Below are 15,680 nucleotides of genomic sequence, written 5' to 3'. Positions count from 1 at the left end.
TACTTAAGTCATGCTGATAAATATTAGTTCATTACTTAGTAAATATTCATGAAAGATCAAATTTAGTAATAGTCACCACAGTTTGAATGAGCAGTATAGTTGCAATACCAACTCTGACCACAACCTTACACGATGCACCTTTAAGCCTGATGTGTTGTGACCTAAGTGCCTGGAGGGACATGGAAGCTGCATTCAGGATTTTGAGATTTGAGGGGTTTTCTTTAATTAAAAATCTGTGTATGTAAGAGCTGAATGAACACATTCTAATGCAAGATGATGAGGGTCCTAGCTTTTAAATGCAACTGTTTCATGTTTCTATGTGCTTCGGAGGCGGAGGCATTTAGGTTGACAGTACCTTTTGCCAAAAAGGGCTTAGGCATTCAGCAGGCGTTTTTCACAGGTGCCTTAGGCTTCAACGAGTTAAATGAACTGCAAACTTCGAACCAACACGGCAGTAAGAAGTTGAGTTCAGGTGACCAGGTAGACCATCCCATGTCTCTAGCATAGTGTGGCCCTGCCTTGTGTAACTTGTGTGTCCTTATCTTCTTATTTCTCGACAGGGCAATAATCCCTGCTGAGAATATAAGCCTGACCTATGCTAATTTATGCAGAAGACCGCACAGGTATTATATCCATTCTAACTTGTAACCTGGACGGGCCTTACCTAACTGGCTGGTTGTGTAACTCTATAAAAATCGGCCCGCTCAGTAATAACATCCTTGTGCAATCTCGAGCCTAAATCTATGTCAAGTCTAATTTTGCCTCTCACTATGTCAGTGAGCAAGAAAGTTGCTTTGAAGAGATTACGACACACAGGGAACATACAGTATGCATACATGAAAAGTCTTTATTTAGTACCTCCCAGCCATGTGTGACAGCAAGAAAATGTCTACAAGTGTTTCTGTAGTGATAATGTCGGTACCTTTATTAAATTGCTATTTAGCAAATGCATAAATAAAAAAATAAAATGAAAATACTTTAACGTGCTTGAATGTCATCTCATAAGTTGAAGAAATATCAAGTGCTTGCAGTATTTTTCTAGCCTGGTGAACCAGCGCCAACCGCTGGACGGCAAAATGTTTTGTCTACGGGTGGGTCTGGCCTCGCATAATGATTCAATGAAGTCAGAATGCCATGAATCTGGCAAACCAATTACAACGCAAAGATGTGTTTTGAATCAAAGCGGCAGGGTTTTGAGGGAAGGTTGTTCTCATCAACAATCTTCGGATGTATTATGCATCGAGGCCAGACTAAATTAGACATCCACATTTAGTCTGGTTTATCAGGCTAGTATTTTTCCTCATATATTGAGTTGAAAGTGTTCCTGACATTGTGATATGATTTATTAATTAATTATTGCTGTTAATAAATACGATTGGGTCACCTGTTCCTTCCAATCATTTCCTGATGTAATAACAAAATATATCCTGCTTAGTTTTGTCTCTTCATAGTATAAACAGGTTCACAGCCTTTTAAAGGCCTTCATACAACACCCAAACCATTGTCAGAATCATGACTGAAAAATTGTGTAATAATTGTTACAATACAATAGTAGTACACCTGAATAACATGATAATAATAATCATAATGTTTTCCACATAGAATGTAACATAATCTTCATGTTATAGTAAACTGCCATTTCACATGTGAATGGTCTTTGGTCATGAGTACAGACACTGGCTTGGACAATTTACAGCCAACATGCATGGTCCTAAGTCTTTGGGAATCTTCAAAGCAGGCTTACAGCAAAATCCAATCCTTACAAATCTTCTTACGGCCCTCTCCTTTTTGCATTTCAAATTGCTTGCATCCTGTCTATCACTTAACAAAGCATTTTTACAGCAAATAACTATTTTATTAAACGTTCAGCTTTCATACATACATTACATGAACATACATTTGTTAATTAAATATTTTTTGGTATTGAAAAATTCTAATCATATATAATAACAGTATGTGTACACCTATATAATATTCGGGGGGAATGATAAACCGTTTTTCTTTAGAGTTTAATTTAACTTATTTTCATTTGGCGGAAACATTCTTTATAGTACATACAGTGAAAAAAATAATTCCAGTTTGACTGTCTTGCCTATTGTAAAGAATTCATAGACATTTTGTCAATGAGCTAGCTGATATCTGCACACACAAATAAGCCCAAGTTTGCGTGATCATTTGGAAATAGTATGAACTGACAGAGTTGTGGCAGACATACAACACGCTGAGCATCTTTTTGTGTTTTTTTTTCTCTGTGGTGTTTCGCTGCATTCGGACTTGTGAACCAAAGCATTTTGCAAAACTTGGTTCATCTAGTAGGATGCCTGGATTGACAACCAGAGGTATACAACTAACCACAGGGCCTTAGCCATAGTAGCAATCAGTATCCTACTAGTAGTAATAGTTGCACTTGCAGGTTTGGTAATGATGCAACATGCAAATGAAAATGCAACGTACAGTAGTAATTGGTTCTATATGCCAACATTCTTTAACTCAACAAAAGCTGAGTGTGGCAACTGTAATATTACCATAGTCATTTACATTATGAGGTTATGCTTGACTATTTAATAAATGCCATCATTTGGCACGAAGTGCAAAATTTGCAGCTGACCAGTTGTATAAGAAATTTACTTTTAGTCAGCCAAAAAAAAAGTATCACTTGTTTTTTTGATCCAGGCAATACAGTACATGTCTCGATATTTCAGTATTCTTTCTTTTCATTCAGGTTTTTCCTTGTGTCATATTAAACATATTCACATAAGTAATGAGGGTCCTGGCCTGTGGTCTTCCCCCATTGGCAGAGTAGAGTTTCATCGTCTGCTTCAGGCTCAAGGAAGTCGGTTTTCTTTTCCAGCGGTGAGTGGCCTTGAGAAGGCTAACATACTGTGCAGGTTTTTGATTTCCCACCTTCAGCTGATTGACCAAAGGAGAATGAATCAATGACAGATTAAATATGACTGAAAGGCACTGAGTGCTGCTATTTCGATGACAAAAAAAGAGTAGAATTAGTAGCTTGAACTTACTTTCAGGGGGTGGGTCGACTATACCCTCTGCTTTCTTCCTTGCGTCCTCGATGGCTTTAAGCTTGGCTTCATGCACATCGGCCAGTTTCCTCCACTCCACACGATTGTTGGTCAATCCATTGAACATGTCGTTAGTTTCTTTATGGAATCTCCCAAATTCCTGTGCAAGAATTTGTGTAGACCCATTTTAAACAGCGGTAATTTTGGCAGCTTCAAATGGGACACGTAATACATAACAATGCTGTATGTAAACACACAATAATATCACCTTGTACACAAATGTGCAGACAAAGTCGATGAAGCCGCACTGCATTTTGGGTAATTCTTCAGCCTTGTTCCTGTCCATCATAGGCTATAAGACAAAAGTTGTAACACTTCATTAGGAAAACCATACTCTAACTGATCTGAAAGTCAAACAAACATTATCTAAATGACACTCCTATATTACGTGTAGCTTGTCAACCTGTTGCCAGCCAAACCTCCAGAGGTCACATAATTCTGCATTGTAGGCCATTGCTAGAGAAAAGGCACAAGTGGTGATTGTGAAGGAAGCATGATGAGAGCAAAAAACTGTGTCAGTGGCTCTGGTAGTGGAGCCTGCAACTATGTATACTGCCTTGAATCCACCTTCCCCTGTTTAGGTCAAAGCGTCCCATCCTATTCCTAGTGTGCAGAGTGGTGCATTGAATGACAACCAGTGTGTGAGCTGGCAACAGACCTAGTTTTTTTTTTTACACAACAATTATGATAAAAATCAATGGAACATGCGGACCATTCGTATGTAGTCAGAGGTTTGGTGAATGAGGCATTCAATGCAAAGGCACTTTGGAAAGAATGCGCTATATGCAGACCACTTCTGCATTAAAAAAAAGAGGGAGATGGGAGTCTTACAATAGGCTCTTGTTCCAGCACAGTTCTCTCCAGGTCTCCCTGCTCCCAAAACTCGGATGCCACCATCACAGCAACCTGTGGAGGAGAAATGGTTTGTTTCAACAAGAGGATCTAAACATCTGAATCATCTCATCCCTACACTTTCTTTTATTTAGTTGTTCATGTTGTTCATTTATCAGATTTAGTGCTTTTGGTTGTGATTTTTTTTTCTTACTATCAGTAAAGTTTGAGTTAGTTCATAGCAGGCATACTGTTTGTTGACCAGGGACTTTAGTGAACAGAATTAGTGAATGGTCTTTCAATACCATTACCACAACTCATTAACCCATTTATGCCCAAAACATCTACAAAAAACACACCTGGTAGCCCCTTAATGCACGCCGTACCTCCTGTGGCACGCTGTAATAGACATAGAAATTTAACTACTATAGCACTACACTACTATGACAGTGCACGGGACCTTTAGTAATACATTACGACTTGGTCATTGCCAGTCTGGTAACAGCTAATTTATAATGCTGTGTCTTAAGGAGTTAAAAGCTGTTTCTGGGAAAAGTTACTTTCAGTAAATTAAAAAACCTACATATATCTTAGCCTCTGAAACACACACATCTAAATATCTCAGCCTCTGAAGCAAATAAAAACATAAAATGCATTAACATTTAAACGTTAAGACCCTCACCTTGTATTAGAACTTGTTCAATCAGCTCTAATATATCAATATCTGAATGCTGAGTGCTGAATGCTGCGTCATGCAGCTCCCAGCACTAGGGTCAATGTTGCGTTATGCAGCATCCGGCATAAATGGGTTAATACCATTTAGAGCATAATGGTTGATACCAACATCTTTACTAAGAGCCAGGTGGCAGTCAAAAGAAGTTAGTATATAACGTCTAGCTATACATCAATGTGATGGGTAGAATAATGTGTGCACTGTTGGCTGTACCTTGCTCTGCACCTCCCATGGCTTTGTAATGGCCGACAAGTCACAAGCTGTCATCATCATTGCCCTGTAAATGCAGTTTCATTCATATATTTAGCAGTCTGTCGCGGGGCTAAGAGTCAACAGTCCATTACAGACCAAACGCCCTACAACTGTCCGTCAGAATTACATATGTAGTTTTCCATATCTATCAAAAATGAAGAAGGATGCAATTACTATATGCAAACTTGTTGCCACAGTATGTACACTCACATAATGATCTCCTTTCTCGTGGGATTGTTGGAGATGTAGTTGATGATTTCTTTCTCTTCACCCATGGGCTCCACGGTATCCACTATCTTCTGGAACATGGTCCTTTTCCTGGTTGAACAAAAATGACACAAGTATTAGTCAAGTACCGGTATTAGTATAGTGCAAGTATTAGTCCCACTCTGACACGGCAATACATCTCTGAGACTACAATACATCTCTTAACAATCATAGTGACCAGTGAGGGGCAACTTGGTACATTAGTTGTACAATCCAGTGCCACATATTCCAAATGACCTCATAGTACCTGTTCAATTCAAACAGTCAAACAGGCAGTCCACTGGTTGAATTGGTCATGTAAAATCAGTCATCTCTAGAATATGTGGCACTGGATTTTAACTAACAAATCCAGTTTGGTAGACTCACTTGAAGTAGAGAGCCAGATCAGTGGCAATTATGCACACGGTGAAGAGATGCTGCACAGTCTCGAACTGGCGCTTCTGAAGGTTCTGGAAGATGTTGATGTGCTGAAATACAGAGATTTAAAAAAAGAAAATGAATACCAATTTATTTTGAATCGTGCCACTAGTTAAAAAGGAATATTACACTTCATAGAAATTGACACCTCGCACGCAGTGCGAGAAGGGAGGAACCCTCTCTTCTGACAAAAAACACTTTTGATGAACTGTCGACCACTTCTTTCTATCTTATTCTCAATTCCATGGGGAACACTTACTCTCACCAAAGATTTTGTCTGACCGTAACATGTATAATCAGAAGCAATTGGTTTGAATAAGTTCAATGATTCACATGAAAGCTTGAGATTATATCTGAACAGAGTGGTACTGTACTAACTGTAACTAAAATCAGGAACAAGCGAGACTGTTGATTTCCTCAGCACTATTGAGACCCATTGGCGGTTCTCCAGTAGGCCTACAGCTCGTCACAGCGCGACTCGGCCGCCACTTTTTGCTTTGCGACTGAGCTGTGTTGTGTCTATTTAAAAGCTAAAAGTGGCGGCCGAGTCTCACTGTAGGCCTACCAGGAAAACGGCTGTGGAAAAGAGGCATATGTGAACCACACGGACTATGCATGCACGCACACACGCAGGCACACAACCAGACATACGCACCTCGTCTTCCATGATGTTTTTGCTGAACTCCAAGTGATGGCGCTCCATGACGGAGGACGAGTGCAGTCTGGCCAGTGGAGAGGCGCTCCTGAAGGAAGAGCAAGTCAACGCAAGTTGAGGATATCTCTTCTCAGTTTTACAAGAATCCATTAGAAACAGCTGATTTTTTTTTTTTAGCATGGTTTTTGCCAAATTTCTACCTAGTAGGTTTTCTGTAATGTGTTTAGCTCTAGTTTAGCTTTAGTGAGACAACCAATGATAATGTGTACTATGAGGGTATACTATGTACGTATTCCACAGAGGGGAAGAAATAATAGTCAGCATGGTTTATAAAATAATTGACTATGCTGATTACTTTGTTTGGTAGAGATTGTTGGTTCCCCTGTGATCGATATCGTGACAGAATCCAGCAGCAACCATGGCAAAGGCTTCCAGGTCTGTGTAGTATTTCTTTAGCTTGCCCGTCTTGAAGAGAGAAGAAATAAAAACAGAAGTTAGGCAATAAAGCTGTGTACTGGATACACACACTCACTGTGCGTTTTTTAACATACGCCTACTTATTCAAAGATTTTTTTTTTGTCTTTTTCGACTTTATTGACAGGACAGTATGAGAGGTGGACAGGAAGCCAATGGGGAGCGAGACGGGGAAGGGTTGGCAAATGACCCGGGCTGGGAATTGAACCCAGGTGGGCTGCATGGCAGACGAATGCCCTACCGGTTGGCCATGGCAGGGCCACAACACCTACATATTCATGTAATCTATTTATCTGCTTATTATCACACCAATAGGATTCATGAAACCATTATGGTCCATGATGTCCAGTTAATGTTCGCATAAATAAAAGATATGAGTAATGTGAATGTACTGTAGCCTGACAGGCTGGCTTGGGTATTGAAACCATAAAGCAATACATTACACATCTTACAGTTTTTCTCCATTGGTTTGGCTCATTTCTTGAAATAGAGATGACATTCTCAAAACAATGTGGATAAATCCCCAAACCAACTTGCATACTCACAACAGAATGGCATTTTATCAAATTTCAAAAGCTTTGAACAGGTCTCAAATGTCTAGTGTATCTTTGCAAATGGTTATGTACACGTAACCAAATAAATAGATCTCGCTTATCTAAAAGGATCAGTCAATTCTCAGTCTAATGTTTTTTTCTCTCCGAAACATGTCAGCATGATTTCATTGTGTAAGTCATCAGGTGCAAAATAGCCTATACGATTGACAAAAACAGTCAAGAACACTATACTTTTCAAAAGAATTTCAAACAGTAAATCAATGTCAGTAATTGTCAGTCGATATTGGAACTTTACTAGTATATAACAAATACTGTACTCTACAGTTTTTCTGTGTCTCATTTTTTAAAATGTCTTCAAATGACATTCTGTTAGGACATATTTTATTTGGATTGTTTTTTTTTCATGTTATTTTGAGGATGATATTTCCGTTTTGAGAAATGAGGCAAACCAATACAGAAACCTGTAATATATGGACATTACATTGTGTGAATAAAAATAGTTACAATTTCCTTGGCAGAGTTAGTGAAGAGTCTGGTTTGTCAATGGTCTTACTCACTTTTTTCAATTGTATACATACATGTACTTCAAAACTATTAGCTGTACATCTATCATAATGACAAAACATCTAAGCATTTTGACTTGTAGTGCTTACACAATGGCAAAGGGACAATGCATTTTGGGGGCACTGATGATTTATATGAGAAAGGAATTAAGTTTTAACACGGGTAAACTGCTTTTGGAGAGTGAATGATGGTGATGATGATCCATGTAGCTATCCAGGTTATTTTGACAGAAGCACTAAATTAATTTAAATGAGCCAAAGCAATTGAGAAGTATCTATGCAAGTGTTACAGTACTGACTATTTATATGGAATTTAGTTGTGAAGCATGAATGAGCAATTTTGAGAGATTTGGTGCCTTTTGCTGGCTATCTGAAATGATATGTAGAACGGTAAGAGTGTTTGGCCAAATGGCTCAATAGTCATTGGAATGTCATCTCAGTTTCCAGAAATGAGCCAAACCAATGGAAACATTTAAAAATTCAAATAATGCTACTTAAAGCCACACTGAACAACTGAAGCTGTTCTTTCTGGTACAGGGAGCACCTGCATAGAATACCTAAAAATAAGAACATGTTCCTAATGTAGTGCTCAGGTGTGTATTCAAAATACCCATGTTAAGACAGACATAAAATAAAAACCCAAAAAACGACACCGATTGCTTTTGAGCAAACAATATGCTTCCCTAGAAAAGACACATGTGGTACTGACATATTGTGCCAGAAACACCATCTCCATTTTATGGGCAAAAATGCTCCAACTTAATCAAAGCTATTTGTAAATTGAGCACAAGAAGCTTGAGTCTCACCATCAAGAGGGTGAACATGGTCTGGCCCACGTTGAATCCATGTCTCCAGTTATGGTAGGTGATATCTCGATAGCCTTTCCTCACTGTGTACATCCACCTTGTTAGTACCTGCAACCAGAACGATTTAATCAATGTAAAGCCTCAATTCTCTGCATGAGGATACAAACACACATCACTTTTCATTTTCAAAAATGTCCAGCAGGTTAGAGTTAATGAAACAGGAAAGATTTGACAACACACCTCTGCAGGTACTTTGAACTTCTCCACAACTCCAAGCTCGAAGAAGCAGCGGATTCCACATTTGATGAGGTCATATTCTTTCAAGGGGAAGTCACTGAAGCGGAATTCTAACAGGTCCACATCTTTGCACTCAGGAACGTTTGCTCTCTGGGAAAGACAGAGCACAAAAACATTAACACTTCATCCTGAAACTCAATGCGGCCGTCGCCGCAGAGCAAACCCACAGAGGATTCCATACATTTGTGCACTCTACAGTACTGGGTTAATGCTAGCTACATAATTGGGAGTCCTTTGACCGAATACTGTTCTATAGTAAACAAACATCTTTCAGTGAGCAGCCATCAGAATCATCCGATTAGTGAAAATGTCATTCTGTCAGTGTCTTGGGTACAAATTCTTATTCATTCACATTATGGTCCACATGGTCACAGTTCTTAGTAAATAAATGAGCTGTTACTTGGTTCTGAGCGGAAAAAAACTGTACAATACAGAAGTTCAAAAGAAGGTTGAACACAAAGGGGCAATGTCTAACCTTTATTCCAGTATGGGTGACAAAATAAGGAAGTCACGTTAGTTACGTTATGGACAATAACAAGTGCAAAAAAAATAAAGTTCTGAGGACACAAAAAGTAAACCACAGCACAGAATAGATTATAACAAATGATACAATCTTACCAAAAGCTTGTACATCTCTTTCTGATCACAGTCTTCAGGCATCTTGTCAAACTTCTCCTTTGTGTTCTGCATAGACAATATTCATTAGTAATAGTAACAATCATTAGAAATACCGTAGTAACATTACTAATCATTAATCATCATTAGTAACAGCAACAAATCATATTAACGATTCCCACTTAGAAACCTTTTCTACGGTGTTCAAATAAAAAAAGGCTCCTTGTGGGAAAAGGACAAAATGACATGTCACCAGTGTTTTAACTGGTCCAGTACGTACCAGTGTGAAGCTTCTAGACTAGTACCAAGACTTTTTATGCACCTGTATGTAATACTGCGTTTAAACTAAAAACAATGGCCACTTAAAGCACTGCATATGAGCGCATTACTTCTGTTGATGGCTCACCAGGATGGATTGGACCTCCTCAGGAGTGGCTCTGGTTTGGTACATGAGGATCTCCTGGGCAACGTCTTTCCTCCATTCCATTCTGTTCAGCTTGTCGTACGTGTCACAGTTCAATGTTGACCACCCCAAAAATTGAGTAAGTCCCTGAAAAAAAAAAGTTTTTTTTGTTGTTGTAAGTCTTGCATATGTTATTATTACACTGTAATACATAAAGACAAGGCGTGGTATGAGACAAGATTTACCTCAGTAATTTGTTCATCGTTCTCCTCGAATGGCTTGCCATCCTTTCTGTTGAAGAAAGTGGCGACTCCCACTATTTCTTCCTTCTTGTTGACAATGGGAAGTGAAAGCACGTTCTTAATCTTCCAGCCTGTTTCATCTACAGCTTCTTTCTGGAAAACGACAAGACAGGAAATGAGATGAGTTTACAGACAAAATAAAATGATTCATGGACAATGGGATGTAATGGGTAAGGGGATATGACTATATGTGGCTATATGTGACACACTGAGGAAGGCAGAACACCGAAAAGCAGCTGTGTAGCAAATATTTTTTTTACAAAAAGTTTATGCATTATACATTTTCCTCTTATTATTTCATATATGGCCAAATCTTATATGGAACATACTATAAAAGTGGCACATTTCTCATTTTCCTCACATATAGTATACTGTAGGCTACGTAAGTAAGGCACTCTTACACATTCCATGTGCTGCCACATACAGTGTGTAGGCCTAAACATTACATGGATTGTGGCCAATGTATATGTAATTTCATTACATGTTCAATATATAAATATGAATATATTTAATATAAAAGTGTACCCTTTCTAGTGTAAGACTGGTATAGCCATTTGTGATTTTTACCTCCGCCAAGGAGGTTGTGTTTTTGGTCGAGTTGATTTGTTTGTCTATCTGTTTGTCAGCAGGATAACTCAAAAAGTTATGCACAGATGTTGATGACATTTTGTGGAGTTGTTGGAAATGACAAAAGGAACATGATGTGATTCAATTTTGTTGGTGATCCGGATAATGATCCGGATCCAGGAATTAAAAAAAAAGATTCTTCACCATTGCGGGATAGGGCGAACTTTGAGATTCCGGTTTCTAACTCCACAAAAACAAGGCAGAAAGACTTGAAAAAAAATGAGGGTGTAACATAGTGAAATGTTCTATCAAACAGCTTCCTTGGCGGAGGTCTGCACTCTGAGTGCGTTTCTAGTGTATACGTAAATCTTTTTCCTTTGGATACTCACCTGAAAGGTGAAGTATTCATCGGCTGGGGCATTCATCATGTTGCAAATCTGTTGTGGAAAAGAAATATTTATATTCCACTAAAATACAAAAGGATTCCTCATGATGATTATTGCTCCTGTCTTAACAAGTCTGCAGAGCTTGAAAAGCTGTCAACACTTACAAAGCCATTTTCAGCAACGTATGTGGGAAGGCCACTGGCAAGCGCCCAGTGATCTGGTGTCGGAGCTCTGTTTTCAACAACAAATAACATTTCTGTGGTCAATACACAAATGCCCTTGCAGCACATATCGAAAACAATGACAGAAAAAAAAATGAACTTGCTACTAACGGGATAACTTTAATTTCTTCTTTGTCCTCAAGGAGATAATCAATGATCTTGTAGAAGTTCACTTCCTGTATAGAGTAGAAAGCCACAGGGTATCAGTGGACATGCTTTGAATTTCCTCTACAGTATGTGTACAGTATATAGTGATTATATGTATAGTTACTAACTCTTCCGTCTGGGGTCTTTGGGCCCTTGTATGGCTCCTCCTCTCCCAATTTGATAGGCCATTCGTCGAAAAATTCCTGTGCACATAAAAGAGCAGTTAGTTGAGGTTCAGTCATCAGTGCTTTGGTGTACTGTTGATTTCAGTTCTTCGTCGCATGAAGTTGAGTGTGTTTACACAAATGAAAGTTACCCACTGGACTGTCGTGCACACCTTAGGCCTACACATTGCGTGTTTACTACAACTAAAGAACATACTGTATGTTGAAGCCACATGATCAATGGGGACAGGATTTCTTCCAAACTGACCTTGTCTTTGGTCATGTCCAGTAGACCCACAGAGTATCTTTCACAATCCAGGTAAATCCTGACGGTGTACAAGGCCTTGTGAAACTGCCTCTCAATGTCTGTAAGCTCCTCAAACACCTTGCTGGCTGACCACAAAAGCACCTACAGGAAGAAAGTAGCAGGTTATCACGTAATAAAAGTGGATTGATGGATGGATGCATGGATGAATAGGGAGATACCTGAGCTTTTCTGGACTCCACATTGTGCATGTAGGCTGTGTGCGCTTGCAGAACGATCACGCTGGCAAAAGTCATGTATTTACTGAACATCTGTTTGTAGTAAAAACAAAAAAAAAGTACCAGATTACCCATTTAAATCTAAAATATACAATTGATATTACAATGTATGCATAAATGCTGCATTAACACATGAGTACTTAAACCACTAACATATTCTTTTTGCAAGTAGTGGCAACAGACTGTGAATAACCATAACATACTGTAGTATAACTACACGTACAGTGAGCTATGCATGGGTTCCTGCCTTTGTGGCTTTATCTCCAGCATGGAATCATTTATTCTCAAAGTCTAATATTTCTGTCAGGCAAATAATTAAGATCACCAGTCAAAAATGTAAGATTATAACTTCCACAACAAAACCAAACCAAAGGCTAAGCAAAAGTCTCAGCTGCTGAACTATTGGTAACCAAGGGTTAACAGAAAAACAAGAAAATGTTGCATGGTGTGTCATAAACTGAAGGTGTTAATCTTACATCTTCATCCTCTTTGGAGAACTCATTGGCTCCTTGCTTGTTCAAGACCATCACAACACCCACAGCATCCTTTCCACTGATGACGGGAGCGGTGAGACAATTCTTGGTTGTGTATCCTGTCGTCTTGTCCACAAAGTCACTAAAATTCCCATTCTATTAAGTAGAATACATATTAGATTACATATTAGTAGAAGTAGATTACATATTAGTTACATTCTGTTACATTCACTTGCACTCACACACCAGCAAGCACTGCAAAGATGACAGGCTGGTGGGAGACCAAAGTGTGAACTGCTTTGCAGCATGACATTATCTGCTGGCAGAAGCTAGATTGATAACCCTGGTTGATAAAACTGTCATGTGAAATACAGTATCTTAAATGACTTATCATAAGGGGCTGGAGTGTGAGTGTGAATATGGTGAACATTACTTAAAGGATAAGTCCAGCCAATTTCAACATGCAGTTGTAATGCTCACACTACCCTGGACTTGTCAGTACCTAAGGTTTTTTCTTTTTCTTCAGCCTTTTCTGAGATCCTGATCATTGTAATGGGGGTAGGTGTTTGTTTACATTTCAAAAAAACATCTTGATTTCTTCCCAATAACATCCAAAAGGTTACAACTAGCAAACAGTGATACCTTTTAGGAAAATATTTGGAGTAGGCCTATGTTAAGAATTCTTTAAATGTAAACAAAATCTGCCCCCATTAGAATAGCTCAAATCTCGGAAAGGGCTGAGCCGAAAAATGCAGCATCACCGGGTACTGACAAGTCAAGGGTAGCGTGAGCAATACAACAGCATATTGAAATCGTCAGAACTGTTTCTTTAAAAAAAAATGAATGACTGTTAGGCAGGGATAATCAGATGCTCTTAAATGTGTGGAATGTGCTTTTTGAAACAAAGTAAAGGTTTATGGGTCTGTTCTCTCACTTTTTATGAAATTTTGGATATCCATATGGGTTTCAAGTGCATTGCCAATTAGACCAGTCTGCAAAGGTTACAAACCACAATGCAAGTATAATTTCCGATACATAATTACAAACCATGATACCATAATTCAATCTGCTCTACAGTCCTTTACATCAAATTTACACCTCAAAAGTGTATTGTTCTCAACAGAGCTTGACTATTGCACACATTAGTAGTAGCCTATGTATTTAGATACATATTCAGTTATTTCAATATCTGAACACTGTGAATAGGCTGTGTATAGCCTACCGATATTTCAATACATTTCTTATATGTAGTACATCATTTCACAATTTGCAAGTAGGCCAGTTACATGCCAATGTCTACATTGGACACAATGTAAAACAACAACTTTATGCTCCAGTAAATTAAATTGTCAAGCTCCTCCAACACAATTACTGAGAGGGGTTTAACTTGATAGTATTAACAAGCTTAGTCATGCTGTTCGTTAAAGAGAATCCTTTCATGAAACCAACACACTCTCAGCACGGCAGCCAAAATCATTCGTCTTTGAAGTGGAATACAACAACTAGGGGGCATGGAACAGAACTCAATAGGCCTACGCATGAGATTTCTTTCTGTTGGTGTTTTATTCTTTTTTTCTGTATACTTCTCAGCTCACCTGTTTCACATCCGGGATATTAAAATTCTTCTTGGCCGTTGCCGTCTTGCCAACTATTCCCATGTCCATGGGGAACACTATCTCCGCATCTGGATTCACCAGATTCTTCGGAAACTCTGAAGTGGGGGTCACATCAAAGAGCAGGGTGGAGAGCTCCGGGGTGCCGTTGCGAGACCTGCTAAAAAAGTAACTGCACCTGTCGGCCTTGAGCAACAGGGCCATTCTTTGCAGGACCTTGTGCAGACATCTCTCCCAAGGGCCCGGGGTCTGCATCATCTTCACCACCTCATAAATAAATGAAGCCTCCACAATCTGGGTAGCATCCTTGAATGAGGCGGTGTCCTTGATGTCTATCTTCTCTGTGAACGCAGAGGATATCATCTCGGCCTTCATCTTTTTCTCATAGTACGCCTTGGCCACCTGTGGATTGTTATCCAGGAAAGCCTCAACTGATTTCTCGTCTGCCATTTTTGTTCTTTATTTATTTATCTTCTTGCTTGTCCTCCAGATGTCAATTACACGTCATTTGAATGACGTAAAAAAAAAGAAAAACAAAAAAATATATATGAACCAGAAGCAGTGCTTCACACCCAGTGTCTTCCTGGGTGTCCAAGCAGCATTACTGTAATCTGCGCTGTGTGGGACGAAAAGAAAGAGGGAGGGATATGTCTCCCAGCCCAGCAGAGAGAAAGTACTGGCTTTTCGGTTAAGCCATATGAACAGGCGTGTCTGTGGATGTGACATCACAACCATAAACCTCTGAGCATATTTAACCTTGTAATCCTTCTACTTGTCATTTAAGTTGCTATAATCCTATCATCAGATAATGATTTGTGTATCTGCCGAGCTTTATGCAAAGGTGTTACACATACTCTTTCTTTTCTTTTTCTGTTTTTCCACCACCTCTGTTAAAAGTAATAAAATGCTTCTGCCCCTTTTCACCCCCTTAGTAGGCCTATTCTTATTGAAACTGTGCGGATGGTACCCTAACCATACCGCCCCCGCACCAGACCTGTCTGCGCTACAGACCTCCAGCTTTCACTTTCTTCATACAGTAATAATTCTTGGACAGAGGGATAATACCCGAGGATGACCCCATAAACTAGGCTGAGTCATCTCATAACGAGCTGCTTCAGAGGGGCTTTTTCAGACTTTTGCTTCCCACCAATTACTTCAGCTCAGACTGTCTCAGTCTCTACAGTGTTTCTACCAGAAACGTGTTTGACAGTGTAAAGGAAAGTAAGGGCTATTCAGCAATTTAGAGTATAGCCGCCTACAACATGTCGACAAAATATAGTTTTCACATTTCCAGACTAGCCCATGAAGCCAGGAGAG

At 39.2% G+C, this 15,680-nt stretch overlaps 1 protein-coding gene across 1 annotated transcript; it reads right to left on the bottom strand.

Moving 5' to 3' along the window:
- Positions 1–768: 768 nt before the first annotated feature.
- Positions 769–14,813, bottom strand: LOC134441651 (cone cGMP-specific 3',5'-cyclic phosphodiesterase subunit alpha'-like). The gene is made up of 22 exons (XM_063192040.1): positions 14,346–14,813; positions 12,754–12,906; positions 12,221–12,310; positions 12,003–12,143; positions 11,699–11,773; positions 11,535–11,599; positions 11,367–11,433; positions 11,206–11,253; positions 10,193–10,342; positions 9,951–10,094; positions 9,548–9,613; positions 8,873–9,019; positions 8,633–8,740; positions 6,591–6,700; positions 6,236–6,323; positions 5,530–5,630; positions 5,107–5,214; positions 4,858–4,921; positions 3,912–3,986; positions 3,289–3,372; positions 3,021–3,180; positions 769–2,910 (listed from the first exon to the last, which is right to left on the bottom strand). Exons 1-22 carry the CDS (start codon positions 14,811–14,813, stop codon positions 2,873–2,875), a joined length of 2,550 nt encoding a protein of 849 aa, XP_063048110.1. The 3' UTR covers positions 769–2,872.
- Between the last annotated feature and the right edge of the window lie 867 nt (positions 14,814–15,680).

The sequence above is a fragment of the Engraulis encrasicolus genome, chromosome 24, assembly GCF_034702125.1.
Source record: "Engraulis encrasicolus isolate BLACKSEA-1 chromosome 24, IST_EnEncr_1.0, whole genome shotgun sequence".
NCBI classification, from domain to species: Eukaryota; Metazoa; Chordata; class Actinopteri; order Clupeiformes; family Engraulidae; genus Engraulis; species Engraulis encrasicolus.
This window is presented reverse-complemented; position numbering and strand designations above follow the sequence as displayed.